At 62.8% G+C, this 16262-nt stretch overlaps 3 protein-coding genes across 3 annotated transcripts in view; 1 reads left to right on the top strand and 2 right to left on the bottom strand.

Moving 5' to 3' along the window:
• Position 1: 1 nt before the first annotated feature.
• On the bottom strand, positions 2-7383 carry CHLRE_02g143467v5 (uncharacterized protein). Its single transcript, XM_043060235.1, has 17 exons — positions 6792-7383; positions 5859-6584; positions 5571-5749; positions 5203-5424; positions 4780-5001; positions 4357-4578; positions 3931-4155; positions 3714-3801; positions 3350-3606; positions 3063-3260; positions 2867-2992; positions 2602-2808; positions 2368-2544; positions 2247-2303; positions 2101-2187; positions 1925-2034; positions 2-1830 (listed from the first exon to the last, which is right to left on the bottom strand). The coding sequence occupies exons 1-17, from the start codon at positions 7042-7044 to the stop codon at positions 1635-1637; spliced, it is 3552 nt and encodes a 1183-aa protein (XP_042927970.1). The 5' UTR covers positions 7045-7383; the 3' UTR covers positions 2-1634.
• Positions 7384-7483: 100 nt separating this feature from the next.
• CHLRE_02g143447v5 (uncharacterized protein) lies at positions 7484-14379 on the top strand. Its single transcript, XM_043060234.1, has 7 exons — positions 7484-8279; positions 8397-8448; positions 8738-9147; positions 12474-12603; positions 12982-13067; positions 13452-13556; positions 13784-14379. The coding sequence occupies exons 2-7, from the start codon at positions 8421-8423 to the stop codon at positions 14081-14083; spliced, it is 1059 nt and encodes a 352-aa protein (XP_042927969.1). The 5' UTR covers positions 7484-8279; positions 8397-8420; the 3' UTR covers positions 14084-14379.
• A 2-nt stretch (positions 14380-14381) lies between these two features.
• Positions 14382-16262, bottom strand: part of CHLRE_02g143427v5 (uncharacterized protein) — a 6602-nt gene continuing 4721 nt past the window's right edge. The window contains exon 7 of the mRNA XM_001702181.2: positions 14382-16062. Within this exon, the coding sequence (XP_001702233.2) occupies positions 16018-16062 (45 nt within the window). The 3' untranslated portion in view covers positions 14382-16017. The remainder of the gene's footprint in view (positions 16063-16262) is intronic.

Here is a 16262-nt window from a genome sequence, read left to right as displayed (position 1 = left end):
CCTGCTGCGCCTCTCCCTGGGCGGGCTTCAGAATACTTACACACGCACGCAGCCTTGACACGAATCTCGCACCACACAACGCCACAGCACGCCACGCTTGCCGTGTCAGGCTGTCAGCGGCCCAGCTGAGTTGGATTGACGCCTGCTGCGCCTCTCCCTGGGCGGGCTTCAGAATATTTACACACGCACGCAGCCTTGACACGAATCTCGCACCACACAACGCCACAGCACGCCACGCTTGCCGTGTCAGGCTGTCAGCGGCCAGCTGAGTTGGCTTGACGCCTGCTGCGCCTTTCCCTGGGCGGGTTTCAGAATACTTACACACGCACGCAGCCTTGACACGAATCTCGCACCACACAACGCCACAGGACGCCACGCTTGCCGTGTCAGGCTGTCGGCGGCCAGCTGAGTTGGCTTGACGCCTGCTGCGCCTCTCCCTGGGCGGGCTTCAGAATACTTACACACGCATGCAGCCTTGACACGAATCTCGCACCACACAATGCCACAGGATGCCACGCTTGCCGTGTCAGGCTGTCAGCGGCCCAGCTGAGTTGGCTTGACGCCTGCTGCGCCTCTCCCTGGGCGGGCTTCAGAATACTTACACACGCACGCAGCCTTGACACGAATCTGGCACCACACAACACTTGTCACGCTGTCGCCCGGCCACTGCTTTGCTGCATTCTGTCTGCATTTTCTCTGCGGTTGCCTCTGGTGCTCATCCGTGGACGCTGGTCATCTTCCTGCAGGTGCGCTGCGGCTCTGCATCGCGAGTGCGGCGTTGCGGTCTGTCTGTGTGGTGCTATCGCCTGGCAGGGCGCCCGGAGCGTGAGGAATGCGCATCAAAAAACTTCCAGCCAGCCAGCAACTTGTTGGTACAGTAACACCGGCGTTCGACCAGCCATGCACTTCTGCTCTGCCACTGCAAACTGTTTGCCGTCTGCTTACGGGTCTGGGCATCAGCTGCACCCTACGGGACCTCGCCAACCTGCCTTGAACCCTGTCCCATCACGCACCACACAACACCACAGGACGCCACGCTTGCCGTGTCAGGCTGTCAGCGGCCCAGCTGAGTTGGCTTGACGCCTGCTGCGCCTCTCCCTGGGCGGGCTTCAGAATACTTACACACGCACGCAGCCTTGACACGAATCTCGCACCACACAATGCCACAGGATGCCACGCTTGCCGTGTCAGGCTGTCAGCGGCCCAGCTGAGTTGGCTTGACGCCTGCTGCACCTCTCCCTGGGCGGGCTTCAGAATACTTACACACGCACGCAGCCTTGACACGAATCTCGCACCACACAACGCCACAGCACGCCACGCTTGCCGTGTCAGGCTGTCAGCGGCCAGCTGAGTTGGCTTGACGCCTGCTGCGCCTCTCCCTGGGCGGGCTTCAGAATACTTACACACGCACGCAGCCTTGACACGAATCTCGCACCACACAACGCCACAGCACGCCACGCTTGCCGTGTCAGGCTGTCAGCGGCCCAGCTGAGTTGGATTGACGCCTGCTGCGCCTCTCCCTGGGCGGGCTTCAGAATACTTACACACGCACGCAGCCTTGACACGAATCTGGCACCACACAACGCCACAGCACGCCATGCCACAGCATTTACGCGTGCGACCCCATGGCATCTCTACGAGATGCAGCGCTGCATCAGGCTGTACACCATCTCAATGCGGAGCCTGTCCGCGTCCTCCTCACTGTGGTTTGGTTCCAGGCCGGCGCTGCGGCGGTTCATGTACGCCAGCATGAAGATGGCGCAGTTGTTCGAGTCAGATCGCTGCTTAGGGGAGGCGATGAACACGCGCCGCCAGCGCGTCGCTTGCCACCTGTGGAAAGGCATGAATGCTCTGCATGGTTAGCTGGTTCGCTCGGTGGAAGGAAAGCATGTTCGTTTGCATGCGCATAGTCTGCAAATCTTACTGCGGCTCTAGTCGCAGGTCCTTGGCCATCTTGGCCTTGGCCTCACTCTCCACCCACACCGCAACGTTCTGAAGCACCTCCTGTGCGTCCTTGGCGCGCTGGTCAGTTTCCTGTGGTCACGCACAGAACACATGTCGGTATTGACGTTGCATAAGCCGTAGCTTACTGCGGCTTACCGTGCGCATGAGCGGGTCATAGCACCGCAGCTCGCTTGAGGCCACGTCGGGCGCCAAGTACACCTCCACACAGACCCAATGCAAGTCCTGCGTGAACCTGAGCGTGAGCTTGGACCCTCCGTTACTTGGCATTCCACGCTACATACCAGATGTACAGGGATGAAGATGTGGCGGCGCTCCAGGACGCTTTGCCTGAAGTAAATCTGCAGGAAGGGGTGCACATGTGTGGAATGGAGTGCATGCAGACGGATAGTTGTTCATGCACACCTGTCCCGCCACCTTGAGACGTGGGGCTGAAGTCCATTCTTTGACGTTCTTGTACACAAAGTGGCCGTGGCCCTTGCCCGCACCACCGTCACCGTTGCCCGTGCCACCGTCACCGTTGCCCGTGCCACCGTCACTGCTGCCCGTGCCACCGCCGCGCTTGCCCTTCTTCACGTTGTCCTGTAAATCATTACCAAGTCAGCACGGACGCACAACTACAATCGACGTGCTTCGCACCTTGAACAGCTTGTCGTAGAAATTCGGGCCAAAGAAGTGGCAGCCCTGCGTGCTGCTGCTGCCAGCTGGTGGAGCTCCCTTCGCAACCACGTCCGCCACCGCAGCCGCTGACGCCGCCTGCGCGTCGGAAGCTGCCGCCCCTGCCGCAGCCGCAGCCGCTGCTGCTGCTGTCGCTATGTGCCGCTTCTGCTCCCGGGTATCCCGGTCCTGCCACGAGACACTGGAGTAAGCAACATGCAGGGCAAACAACATATGCAAGGCGCACCTGTAGAAGGTGCTTGTACAGGGTTACGACTTCATCATTGATCATCGCTCCGCGCTTGAACCTCTGCAGGACGGACCGGCTGAGTGCCAGTCGGGTAGCGGAGTTTGGCTCGTACTTGACCAGGACCTGCAACGTGACGGTGCACCAGATCAGTAACAGCATGATACTCATGCTGCGTGCTTGCTTGAAAGCGTACCTCGGTCAAGCCTCCCTTCTCGAACACCCGGCAGAAGGCCTGCCGAGCGCCCGGATCGGCGGCATCCAAGGTAGCCCGCAAGATGCCACCAACGGCGCACCGTGTTGTCACTTGGACGTCGTCCTCGAAGTCCACGAACCCATCGTTGCTGCCAAAGCCCTGGTACACCGCCTCAAAACCAGCTGCTGGCGCCACCTCCTGAGGGGAACCGAAGGACCGAGCACATTTAGTCTAGGCAACATGCTTTGCTGATGCAGTAGCACAGGAAGTCGCATAGTTGCTCTTACCTCAGCCTCCGCGTCGCTGACCAGGTCCATGACGGTACGGTTGCCTCTGCTGTCGCGGCTGCCGCTGCCGCTGCTGCTGCTGGGGGTGCCAGGGCTAGGGCCTGGCCGTGCGCCGCTGCGATCACCATCACCAAGGCCCAGTGGCGCGCCGGCACTGCCGCCGTTGTCACCAGCCAGGCCCGCCAGCCCGCCGCGTAGACCTTGCCCCAGCAGCGCGTCATCGTCATCGTCGCCACCCTCACCTGATTCCGCGAGCACTGCACGCACCACCGGCATAGGCGCATCCTCAACTCAGGTGTATCGTTTTGGGCATTGCACGTTACCCCACGCTGAATTCATCGCTGTTCACGAAGAACCAACTCACGCGTGAATGGTATGTAGTCGGGCAGTGTCGTGTCATCCAACGTATCGTCGCCACCGTACAGCTCGTCCAGCCGGCCGGCGTAACCCTTCTGTACACAGAAATCGGCCAAGGACGTTAGCGTGTTCACGGCATTTGGGTATAATTAGGCTTTACGAAATCGGCGCAACCACTGCGACGCACGGATTTCCATGCAACCCCATAACGTCAATGAACTCACCACGCCCCATGCATTGTGACATTTCTCCTGCAGGGTCAAGCTTTTCTTGCGTTTGGGCTGCGGCTCAAGGTCAGCAGGGTCCGCCAAGCGCTCCGCTAACTGCCCCAGCCGCTTGTTCAACTCCCAAATCTCGTTGCCATCCATGGGCTCACGGTGGCTGGCGTCACTGCCACCACGACCGTCAGGTCCGCCCCCGCCGGCCGTGTAAGTCGCCGCGGTCGCCACCTGTTGTGCGTGCAAACAGTGATGTCGGGAGGTGATGTCAGGCATCAAGCAAGTCGCCGCTAGGTAGCTGCGGTGTCCAGTAGTCGGACAGTTGTAGATGGCCGGCCGGCGGCACTGCGTCGGCTGCGAGCTATGAGTCTAAACGAACCTAAACCATGCACACACGCATTGCCCAGTCACAAGCTATAACGCGTGCCCTACCTGCCGCCCGGCGGAAACGGCAAGCGTGCGCGCGCCAGGCGCGCCGGCGCCGCCGCCAGGGACTTGACTAGAGCCAGCGGCCGCCGCCGCCCCCGCCACCTCCGCTTGGGCAGCCGTGGCGGCTGCACCCGGGCCTCCGCTATCCACCGCTGCCGCCATGTGGGCCGCCTGCTGCTGCTCCGGAGCCCCGACCGCCTCCTGCTCCTCGGCCGCGGCCGCCACCTGTTGTGCGTGCAAACAGTGATGTCGGGAGGTGATGTCAGGCATCAAGCAAGTCGCCGCTAGGTAGCTGCGGTGTCCAGTAGTCGGACAGTTGTAGATGGCCGGCCGGCGGCACTGCGTCGGCTGCGAGCTATGAGTCTAAACGAACCTAAACCATGCACACACGCATTGCCCAGTCACAAGCTATAACGCGTGCCCTACCTGCCGCCCGGCGGAAACGGCAAGCGTGCGCGCGCCAGGCGCGCCGGCGCCGCCGCCAGGGACTTGACTAGAGCCAGCGGCCGCCGCCGCCCCCGCCACCTCCGCTTGGACAGCCGTGGCGGCTGCACCCGGGCCTCCGCTGTCCACCGCTGCCGCCATGTGGGCCGCCTGCTGCTGCTCCGGAGCCCCGACCGGCGCCGCCGCCACTGCCGCGGCCGCCACCTGTTGTGCGTGCAAACAGTGATGTCGGGAGGTGATGTCAGGCATCAAGCAAGTCGCCGCTAGGTAGCTGCGGTGTCCAGTAGTCGGACAGTTGTAGATGGCCGGCCGGCGGCACTGCGTCGGCTGCGAGCTATGAGTCTAAACGAACCTAAACCATGCACACACGCATTGCCCAGTCACAAGCTATAACGCGTGCCCTACCTGCCGCCCGGCGGAAACGGCAAGCGTGCGCGCGCCAGGCGCGCCGGCGCCGCCGCCAGGGACTTGACTAGAGCCAGCGGCCGCCGCCGCCCCCGCCACCTCCGCTTGGACAGCCGTGGCGGCTGCACCCGGGCCTCCGCTGTCCACCGCTGCCGCCATGTGGGCCGCCTGCTGCTGCTCCGGAGCCCCGACCGGCGCCGCCGCCACTGCCGCGGCCGCCACCTGTTGTGCGTGCAAACAGTGATGTCGGGAGGTGATGTCAGGCATCAAGCAAGTCGCCGCTAGGTAGCTGCGGTAGTGGCAGGCGCGTACGATGGCAGCATAGGCAATAGAAGAAGTTTGAGGTCTCCTTATCACCCGTTTCATACCTGCGTGGCTGCCGTTGCAGGCCTTCTTGGGCGCACGACACGCTGAAGTAGCTGCGGAAGGCACTGCTGCACGTTGTTCAGCAGGCCCCCGAATGCCCCGGCGAGGTAGCGAACCCAGTCCCTGCTCCAGCGTTGCTGCAGGCTGCCAAAGCGCTCGCGGATGGTGGCGGCATCCAGCTCTGCAATTTGCAGGCACGCATATCATACAACTGGTTAGCGGCATTAATAAACCCTCTTGGCAATGGACAATGCCCCATTGCCTTTGTGACTGCAACTGCGCCGGCGCACCTGTCCCCTCCAGTGGATTGACGATGGCGAGCGCCGAGAGCATGATCTTCTCTACCACGCCCATCACCGACATGCCAGGCGTATACTTGGCAACGGCGGCAGCGAGGGTCGTAGCCCGCAGCTCAATCAGGATGCTGGCAGGGTGCACGCCCACGCCATAGGATGCGGTGCCGCGAACTGGGTCTGCAGCTGCAGCTATGACCGCCAGAGGACCCTTCCCCGCTTCTTTATGCTTCTTGGGAACCTTGTACTCGAACTTCTTGATAGCGTTCTCAGCATAATAGTTAGCTGCACGCGCGGCTTTTTGCCTATTTGTACGCGACTTGCCCGGCACCTTGCCCGTCTTCTTGGCTGCCCCGCCAGCAGCCTCTTCACCCTCCGCGCCTTCGCCCGCATCATCATCCTCCACATCCGCATCACTGCCGACAGTGCCGATACCCTCGCCGCCTGCTGGCGCGCTGGTGGCACCGCAATATGCTGCTGCAGCGGCCCCGTCCGCACCCGCCGTCACTGCCGGCCCCCGGCCTGCCTGCTGAAGCCCTGGCCGATGTCGCTGAAGCTGCTGTGCCAGCCCGGGCGCCTGTTGTAGCGCCGTGGTAACCTCTTTCAACTTCAGCAACACGTCGGGCGGCAGTTTCTCCAGGAGCTCCACCTTCTTGACTGGCTTGGCCGCTTCAAAAACACTGAAGAAGCTGGCTAAGGGAGCAAGCACCAGCGCCAGCTCGCCTATAAGTGGAAACATGGTAATAATCAGCAGGTTACATGGCTTGTATTCCATGCGGCCCTACATGGCTTGCATTCCATGCGGTTCTGTATGGCTTGGAGTCCATGCGGCCCCAACCCCTTGTTTGTGGAGGCGCGGTAGGGCCATAGGGCATCGCCATCGGGTGGGGCAGCATGCGCACGGGGCCATGTTCGCAACCGGTTTCTCACTGTATACTCCGTTTGCCGAAGTACCCTCCTCCTCGCGAGCCGACTGTCCACGATCAGAGGCCTCGGCCTGGAGTCCCGCCGCTGATACCCCGGGCACGCCATTCACTTCCTTGTCCCGGTTGTTGTTCTCGCCGTTGTTGCCGTCCTGCCTTTCTGAACCTTGAAGGGCGGTAGTGGCTGCCTGTTGAGTATGATCAACTCTTTGCGCAAGTAACCCAGACTCCACTGGTGAAAGGTTCCAAAGTTCACTCATAGTATGCTAGAAACATAGGATATGATACAAAGAGCAAGTAGTATTACATCCGTTCATCTGACGAGTGCGTGAGGCGAAGGCAAAGCCTCTCCGTACGCTTCATGGCGAAAAGCTCGCTGAGCTCGCTGAGTGAGCCGTGGTCGCTGTTGTATTTTACTATGATTGCGTTAGACTCCTCAGGCATAGAACAGCGGGCCTGTGTAGCCGCTACGCCAGCACGCGCAACTGGCACAGTCAAAGCACCGGAATTCCGCTGCCAAGCTGCGCTCTCCAGGCCTTCCTCGCTCAGTTATGGTTGTTGTTCCACTAAAGGCAGCGCTGGAGGCAGCATCGTAGTTATTATCAGTTGTCAGCCAGAGCACGGTGCCGAGAGCCAATGCTATGCGCGCGAACCACTCACGTCTCCTATACAGGGACAGCGAGCGCGCTGTACTGCATTAAGGCTTGATTTGGGGACTATCAGGACTGCAAGGTCAGGCGCAGCGGGCCAGTTGGGCTCCAACCAAGCTCAGCCAGCGGGCACGGCTCAGAGCGCGCTCAGCCAATTTGCACCCACACTCGCTCCCCAGCCGGCAAACTAGGCATCAATCAATGCTGTGTAGTAAAAATCATTTGTTTAGGCATCTTGTGCAGCCAGATGCGTCAAATTTGGGGGCGGGCACCAGTGGCCAGCGGGCGCGGCTCTCCGCGCGCTCAGGTGTCGCGGCCTCCAATCCTTCGCGTTTGCCACGCCCGCCACTCGCAAACTGCTTGAATGCATTAAAAAGATACATATCAGCGTTTCAGTGCATCGGTTCGGCGTTTACAGCGTCAGCTGCTGTTGACAACCGGTGCGGTTGGCAACCCCCAAAGCAATTTGCGACAGCAGCGGAAGTCACGTCCCTAATAGTTACAATGATAAACTACATAAATAAAGAGGTGCATTAAGCGTGCAGAGGTGCAATAGAAGCGTAGAAACAGATGAGGCATGGGCAGCAGGTTGCCTACAGCACAGCCACGCCCAAAGCCACGCCAGTATGTAAATGGTGAACATATTCACCGATTTGCAATGCTTGCATAGCAGGCAGTCGGCTGCATTGATTCTGCCACTGCTCGCTGCCCTGCTCCTCCGTGCTCGCTACCCTGCTTCTCTCCTGCGCTGCATCTACATGGCTATATCGCGCTTGGCACTCAACCCGCTCCTGGCCTCCATCCAAGGCATTACTTGAGACTGCTCATGGCCTCTTCCAGTGGTTGCTTTATACCTCCAGCTTTAAGCCCCCCAAGATGGTCTACCGTCTACCACTTTCTTAACTACCGGTAGTCATGAATGTAACCCCCACCCACCCACTCACCCCTCCGCCGCCACCCAGGCTTCAAAATGGAGTTTGCGCCGGATGATGGCTCACAGGGCGCCAACCAGGGGTGAGCATGGGGGGGGGGCTGGAGAGGGGGGCAGGGGGTTGCGGGCAGGTGGCTTACACGCTAGGGCCGTTAGCACTTAAGACGGAGGGGCAGGGCGGGGCGGGAGTGTGCGGCGAGAGCGCGGCGGGCCAGGGGAGGTGGGTTTGACTCCAGAGGGCACGTAGCAGCGGCGGCAGGTGTGTGCGTACGCTCTTGAGGGGGTTGCAGCGGTGGAGCGGTACTGACCCCATACCCCCTTTTCGGCCTTGCGCTAATAACCTCGCCCCCCCCCTCTCACCCACCCACACAGCTTCCTGGTCCTTCCCGCCGCCCTGCCCGCCGCCGCCCTGGGCCGAGCCCTGCCGCCTCCTGGCCGCAGCCGCAGCAGCACACGGCATCAACCTGCAGGACGGCAGCAGCAGTAGCAGCAGCACCGCCGCCGCTGCTACTGCCGCCCCCACCGCCGCCGCCCCGGCGCCGCCCTCAGCCTCGGGCTCGGCTGCGGACGTGGGCGGGGCCGGTGGCAGTGACGTCAGCAGCAGCGGCGTCAGTGGGGTCGGTGGCGGCGGGGCCCAGCAGGAGGGCGGCGCGGCATCCGGCCTAGCGGGCACAGCCACGGCGCCAACCGCGGTAGCTGCTGCGACGGCTGCGGTGCGGGGTGTGGTGCCGGCGGCGGAGCGGCGCACGGCGGTCATCCTGCCCGTGGCGCCGGACGTGGAGGTGTGTGAGGGGAGAGAGGGCGGAGGAGGAGATGTGTATGTGTGCGTGTGCGTGTGTATTGGGGTTCAAGGGCTCACCCGGGGTGCTCAAGGCCCCCAACACTACCACCACTCTGTTGTTATTTCGGTTCGGTCTGCTGCTGTCTCGGTAGGCTGGTGCATTGCACACGACCGCAGCTGCGCTGCCTGGCACCGTTTGATAGTCTGGACTACATCTGTCCTTGTGTGCAGTTAGCGCAAACCTGCGCTCTCGGGGCCCCAATAACCCGCGGCAACCCCGCCGTATCCCATCCGGGGGGCGGGTCAACGCGTCACCTCTCCACAGCATGTTCGGACCGCCACACCCGGGTCCTCACATGCATGCTGAAGCCCCCATATAAGCAACACTCCCCCTCGGGCCGAATATGCTGAGAGCCGCTACCTACTGCGCAGCAGTACCTTCCACTGCAAAGCCAGCCAGGTCCTAGCTCCCCCTCGACCCGTACCGAGTGCTGACTTCATTCACGGCAAGTTCAGCTCGTGCCCAACAGCGCTCCCAGCGCACCGTCACTGAGGACACAGCCATACGTCTTGCCACTGCTACCGTGCGTGCCTCATGCACCGATAGTTCATCATAGCCACGAGCAGCAAAGGGGGTAGGTTGAAACTGGCAGTTTGCCATACCGCCGTACTTCGTTCAACTACCCAGCTGCTACGCTAGCCTATGATGATTGGTTCGCCACTTCTTGTGGCCCGGCACCTCACGTGACCACACGCACATGCATGCCATTTTGCACTGTGCGCAAGTTATTGCAGTCACCACTGCCTCCACCTAACGCTGCCCATGCCCGTTGCATACGTACGCATTCGTTTCCGCAACACTCGTCGTACACCCTGCTGCGGGTCCCATGATACGCGTTAGCACCGTCAGGCGTGACTGACTATACGTCGCCGGCAGGCACTTCTGGTGCAACTTCCATGCGCGCTCTCTTCATTGCCACCCTTGGCAAGTAAGCACAGCCATCGCCAGGTGCTGTCATGGCCACGTGCGCGTGAGCCTTCAGGGCAACGTGTCAATCTCCAAGCACACACAGCCATAACCAAGCGCACGCAGCCATCAATCATGTGCTGCCTCCTCTTGGCTGCCTCCTCCCCGTCATGCACTGCCAACGCTGTGCCGCCGCTAGGGTACTGCCGACGTGACTGCGGCATCGCTGCGGCCGCAAGCCACCTTCACATGCACCGCCGCCAGTCTCGTGCTCCTAGCCGGGACGCAGCAGATTGACATACATGCTGTTGCTACTGTCGCTGTCACAGCTGCAGTGTAAAGGATACTGCTGGTCCTGCCGCTGCCCGTCGGCGCGGCAAGCCCGCTGCTACTGCCGCCGCCATCTGGAGGCGCGACGAACCTCTTATCCCCACCGGTGCCGCCACCGCTCAGCTGCTGTCTGAAGGCGCAGTAGCGTTAGTGACCTTGCTTGCTCCGGTTCCGCAGCCGCACGTCTGCTGCCGCTGAGCACATCCTGTACTAGTGGACAGCCACTGCCTCTAGAGCGTGCTACTGCTGCCGCCGTTACAAATGCAGCTGTAGCAGTAACGTTGACACAGCCAGCTGCTGGCGCCAAGCCATCGGCGCCTGACGGGCAAGAGTGGCTACTGCCGCCCGCCATCTTGGCGCGGCTGTAGCAGTCCGAACACAGCCTTCCGCCGCCGCAACTATAATCCCAAAGGCAGTTGGTTGCTGGCGTGCAACCTGTGGCGCTGTCCGCCACTACTAATGCTGCCGCTGTCACATGAGGACTAACGATGGACCTGACGCCGTCAGCAGTGTCGCAGCCGCCAGCACGCTCACGTCCAGCGCTGCTGCTGCTACAGCCGTCATCCATCCACTCCAGCTGTAGCACAAAGTGTTGCTGTCCCTGTTGCAGGCGACATGCGTCCAGCCGGCGAAGCTATTACCCTGCTCCGCGCTGGCACTTCTGCTGCTGCCGTTGTGCAGTGTGTGGCTACGACAGACCCCTCTTGAACGGACTCTACTGCCCTGAGCCACTCTGCAGCCACCCTCTATGGCGCTGCCACTGCTGCTACTGCCGTCCGCTGTTGCCAGCGCGGCTGTAGCTATGAGCAGCCTGCGGTACTCCCGACCGCGAAGCAGCCTGCGGTTCTATCCTGACCGGTGCTGCTACAGCTGCTGCTACTGCCCCACCTGGGTTGGGGGGCTGTAGCCAGGAAGCGGTGACATGCGGATCCCCGCCGCCGAGCAGCCGTCAGCTCTACCAGACCTGACGCTGCTACTGCCACTGCTGTTCGGGAGGTGCAGCGTGCTGTCGCCGCTGACGCCGCAGCAGCCGACACGCTCACAGCCACCGGCGCAACCTAGCCCGGCGCTGACGCTGCTACTACTACTGCCGCTGCAGAAATAGCGGCTGTAGCTGGCGGTGCTGCTGCTGCTACAACCACTGTCGTGGGCCTCTCTTGTGCCCCAGTGGTGCGTGCCGCTGTTGCCGGCACTGCAGCTACTGCGCCCAATCGCGTCTCCCGAGGACGCATCGGCACAGGTGCGGAGGGTTTCACTGCTGCCCTCGGCAGCTCCCTCTTCCCCATTCCGCACGATCAGCACGGTGCCGCGGCCAGTGGACGGCTTCCCGCTGCCGCCCCCCTTGCCTCCGCGGCCACGCCCCTTCCCGCTGCATGACGTCGGCGACCCGGAGAATTGCCCAGGTCGTGCTCCCGACTCATGCTAGCCGACACTTACTGCCGGCGCTGCTGCCGCTCACGTTGCTGCCGCCGCCACCGCGACCCTTGGGCCCGGCGCGCAGCCTGCAGCCAACGCTGCCACATTCCGCTCAACGTCCGTTGGCTGAGCTCACAGCAAGTGGACCTAGATGATCGCTGATGCCGAAGCCACTCCAGCGAGCCAGACGCCACAGCTCGGAACACCAAAAGACATGGCGCGTCGGCCGGCCTTCTCGGCCGCCGATAACACTATCAATGCCTAGAGAGTAACAAACAAACCGACCGCGCGCGAGCTAACGCGGCGCGGGGCTCATAACCTGTTGTTATTTCGGTTCGGTCTGCTGCTGTCTCGGTAGGCTGGTGCATTGCACACGACCGCAGCTGCGCTGCCTGGCACCGTTTGATAGTCTGGACTACATCTGTCCTTGTGTGCAGTTAGCGCAAACCTGCGCTCTCGGGGCCCCAATAACCCGCGGCAACCCCGCCGTATCCCATCCGGGGGGCGGGTCAACGCGTCACCTCTCCACAGCATGTTCGGACCGCCACACCCGGGTCCTCACATGCATGCTGAAGCCCCCATATAAGCAACACACTCCTCCCACCCACCTGTAGGTGCCGGACTGGTTCTTCGAGCGCACGGGTGTCGAGCTCAAGGCGCAGTGGCAGGCGGCGCGGCGGCGGCGGGAGGAGGCGGCGCAGCTGATGAGACGCGCCATGCGGGAGCGGCAGCAGCAGCAGCAGGGTGAGGGTGATGGGTAAGGGTGGTGTGTGGGTGGGCGGGTGGGGCGGGGGCGTGTGTGTCAAGGCCAATGTGAATGACGCCGCGCCATGGCATGTGTGTGTGGGGCGGGGGGTTGTTAATACCAGCCCAAACTAAACCAAAACCAACGACAACGGGAGTGCAGGCAGAGGCGTTAGTTGCGAGCGATAATACTTATGGGACAGGGCGTAGCGGGTGGTTTCTGGGGAGCAGCGGGTGCCGTCCTGACTGCATCGCGGCAGTGCGGGGGTGTCTGGTACCACTATGGCCCCTCACGGGCACAGGCACATGCTGCTGACCTGCGAGGTCCTAACCCGCTTGCGCCTGGCCCGGCCGCTCCGCCCCACCCCAACCGGACAGAGGACGCCGGCGGGACCCCCTCCACGGCCTCCTCTTCAGCAACCGCCACTGTGCGCGTGCGCTTCCCGGAGGGCGTGTGCCTGCAGGTGCGGGTGTGTGGCCGTGTGGGCGTGTGTGCGTGTGCGTGTGTGGGCGTGTGCGGGTGTCCGGTTGAGGTACTGTTGTTGCTGTGGGTGGTGTGCACACATGCATGGCAGGGGCTGTGGAAGTGTGGACGACGCTTCCGGGGGCTTGCCGTCCAGGGGCCGCCGCGGCCTCGCTCTACCTGCCCCGCCCCTACCTCGCTCGCCTCATCAGTAGCTCCAACCCCATTCAACCCAGACCTCACCCGCCACTGCCCCACACACCCACACCGCACCACACCCACACCACACCCTCCACACGACACCCACGCCCTCCACAACACATCACACACGCCACACACGCCACACCACACACCACACCCACACCCCACTCACACCGCACCACAGGGCCAGTTCGGGGCGGCCGAGCCCGTGGGCCGCGTGTTCGAGTGGGTGGCGGCCTGCCTGCGGCCCTCGGGCGGAGCGGGGGGAGCGCCGCCCATGTTTGAGCTGGTGAGGAGCGGGCGAGGCGGAGGGAGGGGAGGGGAGGGGAGGGGAGGGCAGGGAGGAGTGGGAAAGGGGGCAGGGCAAGGGAGGGGAAGGGTGGAGGGAAAGGGGGGCAAGGGAGGAGGGAACGAGCGGGTTTGGGGGAGGCAAGGGAGCGCACGTTGACGTATTGGGTGGGGCAATTGTGACCGTGGATGCCCGGCCTCCACACACACACACACACACACACGCAGATCACGCCCGACCGCAAGCCGCTCGCCATCACCGGACCTCCCGCCGGCGCCGCCTCTTCCTCGGGCGGCAGCGGGAAGCACGTCCGCCGGGCCGCGCAGCAGCCAACCGCGTCCGTGCCCCTGACGCTGCGCAGTGCGGGGCTGCTGCCTGCCTGCCTGCTGCTGCTGCGGCCCGTGTACCTGGACGGCGGTGGGGAGGAGGGGGCGGGCGGGCAGGGGGCGGGCGGGCTGAGGCGGCTGCCGCTGCTGCGGGATGAGCTGCTGAGGGGCGCGGGCAGCAGTGTGCAGCTGCAGCAGTAGTTGGCTGGCTGGTGGTGTGTGTGGTGAGGTGTGAGGGGTGAGCGAGGTAAAGGGTGCAGGGGGAGGCGGAATGCGGTGTGGCCATGCATGGACGGGGTTGCACCAGGAATCACATCCGAGATGCAGGGCAGGGCACTTCCTAGTACCGTACGGTACAAGCAAGAGCAGAGGGTGGTGAGAAGCATGCCATAGTCCCGAGTGTGATGGGTGTAATCCCAATCCCACAAGCCAGGTCCAGGTCCAGGTGCAGGGCAGGGCAGGGCCGCACGTAAGGGATGAAAGTGGCTGAGACCCGCCAGTTCCCGGGAACCAAGGTACTCCCGCCCCAGGCGCCCATGGTTCAACACACATCATACATGTCAACACATCTGCGCGGCCCCGTTGCCACTTGGCAGTGCCACCCCTCCATCCACACGCACATGATGACCCAGGGCTGCTGCGTACTGTAGTGCTGGCCTGATGCACCCGCGGAAATGTCCATCTTTCTCGCCCAAGGGCCTGCATTGGGCCCGTTTCTTGCCGCACAATATGACACTACTGCTGGCATGTATGCACGGATGATGCCTAGCAACATCTCCATGCCCCCCGTGGGAACACAGGCTCCCACCCGAGTCGTTAACAGCCCCCGTCTACCGTTCCTCTATTGGTGTGGCCCAATACACGCCGCGCCCCACCCCATCCGGCCATCCGAAGGGGGGTGTCAGCCTAGTCAGCCACGCGGGGAGGGGCCCGCCAGCCAGCCGTCCCCTGCATCGTCAGCCCGCCGGCGCAGGGCTTGTGCCTTGTTCGCTTGCAAGCCACACATTTGATGAGGGGCAAGCTTAACCGGCCCCAGCTTCTTCCAAGCAACAGGCGCGACATGTACGGCAACCCAGTGCCAGTACCTCGGGTCAACACCCATGACTTTCCCTCCCAATGCCTGGTACACATGCTTAGGGGGCAACCTTTCCCCATCCCCAATTCAACGTTGAACGTTCGGGGCCAAAACGCCAAACGGAAACGAGACGTGGGATTGCACCCGGGTGTCCTGGTAGGTGTGGTCGTGTGGGAGTCCTCCGCTCACACTACGCAGCCCTTCGTGGGGCTGCCTGGTGACACCTCAAACGTTTGTACCGGTGTTTTTTGCACAGAGACCACAATGTTGTGCGCACACAGCCACAGAACCTGACAATGTGACAATAAGCCCCAACAGCACTGTAGCACTCACTATCAACATCGCCACTCCCGTGTGACTCTGATCAACTCTACATAGCCGGCCATCCCCCACCTCAGCACAGTGTGAGGGTCTCTCAGCTGATGAGACCTACCCACGCCCCAGTTCCTGCAACTGCCGCGAGGCATCGGCCCCCGAGGCACGTGGTCCGTCAGCCGTACCACATATGCAAGCATGTTGCGCAGCTTGAGGTTCTATCGGTGTACTTGCGCATACAGCAGTGGCGGGTACAGCCGCCGACTCGCCTGCCCAGCGCCGAGGCGCCCCTGCTGTTGCAGGCCTCAAAACAGCCACACTCGTCTGGTATGCCCGCCTGTGTGCCTCACACGCAACGCGGCGTCATCTCACCATGTGACGTTGCACACGCGGCCACGCCAGCCAGACAACTACATCAATGCCGCCTCGCCTATTCCACTCCTTGTCGCCAGCCACATCGCCAGCGGCAGGCTCACAGCTCCTGACGGCTAGACGGCTAGAGGGCGCAAGCACGCAAGGAGGGGATGACGAGCATCGTGCTCGTCATCCCCTCCTTGCGTGCTTGCGCCCTCTAGCCGTCTCGGTCATCAGGCGGCGGCTGCCTGCCTGGCTGCTGCCAGCACCCGTGTCGTCAGCTAGCCGCTCCATCGTCCATACATGCTGCTGCGGCCCCGGCGGCGGCGGGCCCGACCGCGGAACATGGCCGCCCGCACTTGCTGCTGCTTGCCCTGCTGCTGGTGCGGCATCACCAAAACTGGCCTGACGGCGGGGGGTCCGGGTCGAACGTCTCCTGACAGGCACGGCGGGTGGGGTGGGGGCAGCGGCTTTAGTTCCGTTGTCATTTGAGGTGTTGCACACGAAGGGGACGCGGAGCCATACAGGGGTGTTGCCGGGACAGCGTCAGCGGCGTTGCGCGAGCTCAGCCAGTCAGTGGTGCGGTGTGTTCGGACGCGTGCCAGCCCGCACGCTAGCGACAGGGCGTCGGATCAT

This window comes from Chlamydomonas reinhardtii, chromosome 2 (genome assembly GCF_000002595.2).
Source record: "Chlamydomonas reinhardtii strain CC-503 cw92 mt+ chromosome 2, whole genome shotgun sequence".
Taxonomy (NCBI): domain Eukaryota; kingdom Viridiplantae; phylum Chlorophyta; class Chlorophyceae; order Chlamydomonadales; family Chlamydomonadaceae; genus Chlamydomonas; species Chlamydomonas reinhardtii.
Note: the sequence above shows the minus strand (reverse complement) of the source record. Positions and strands in the feature narration are given on the sequence as shown.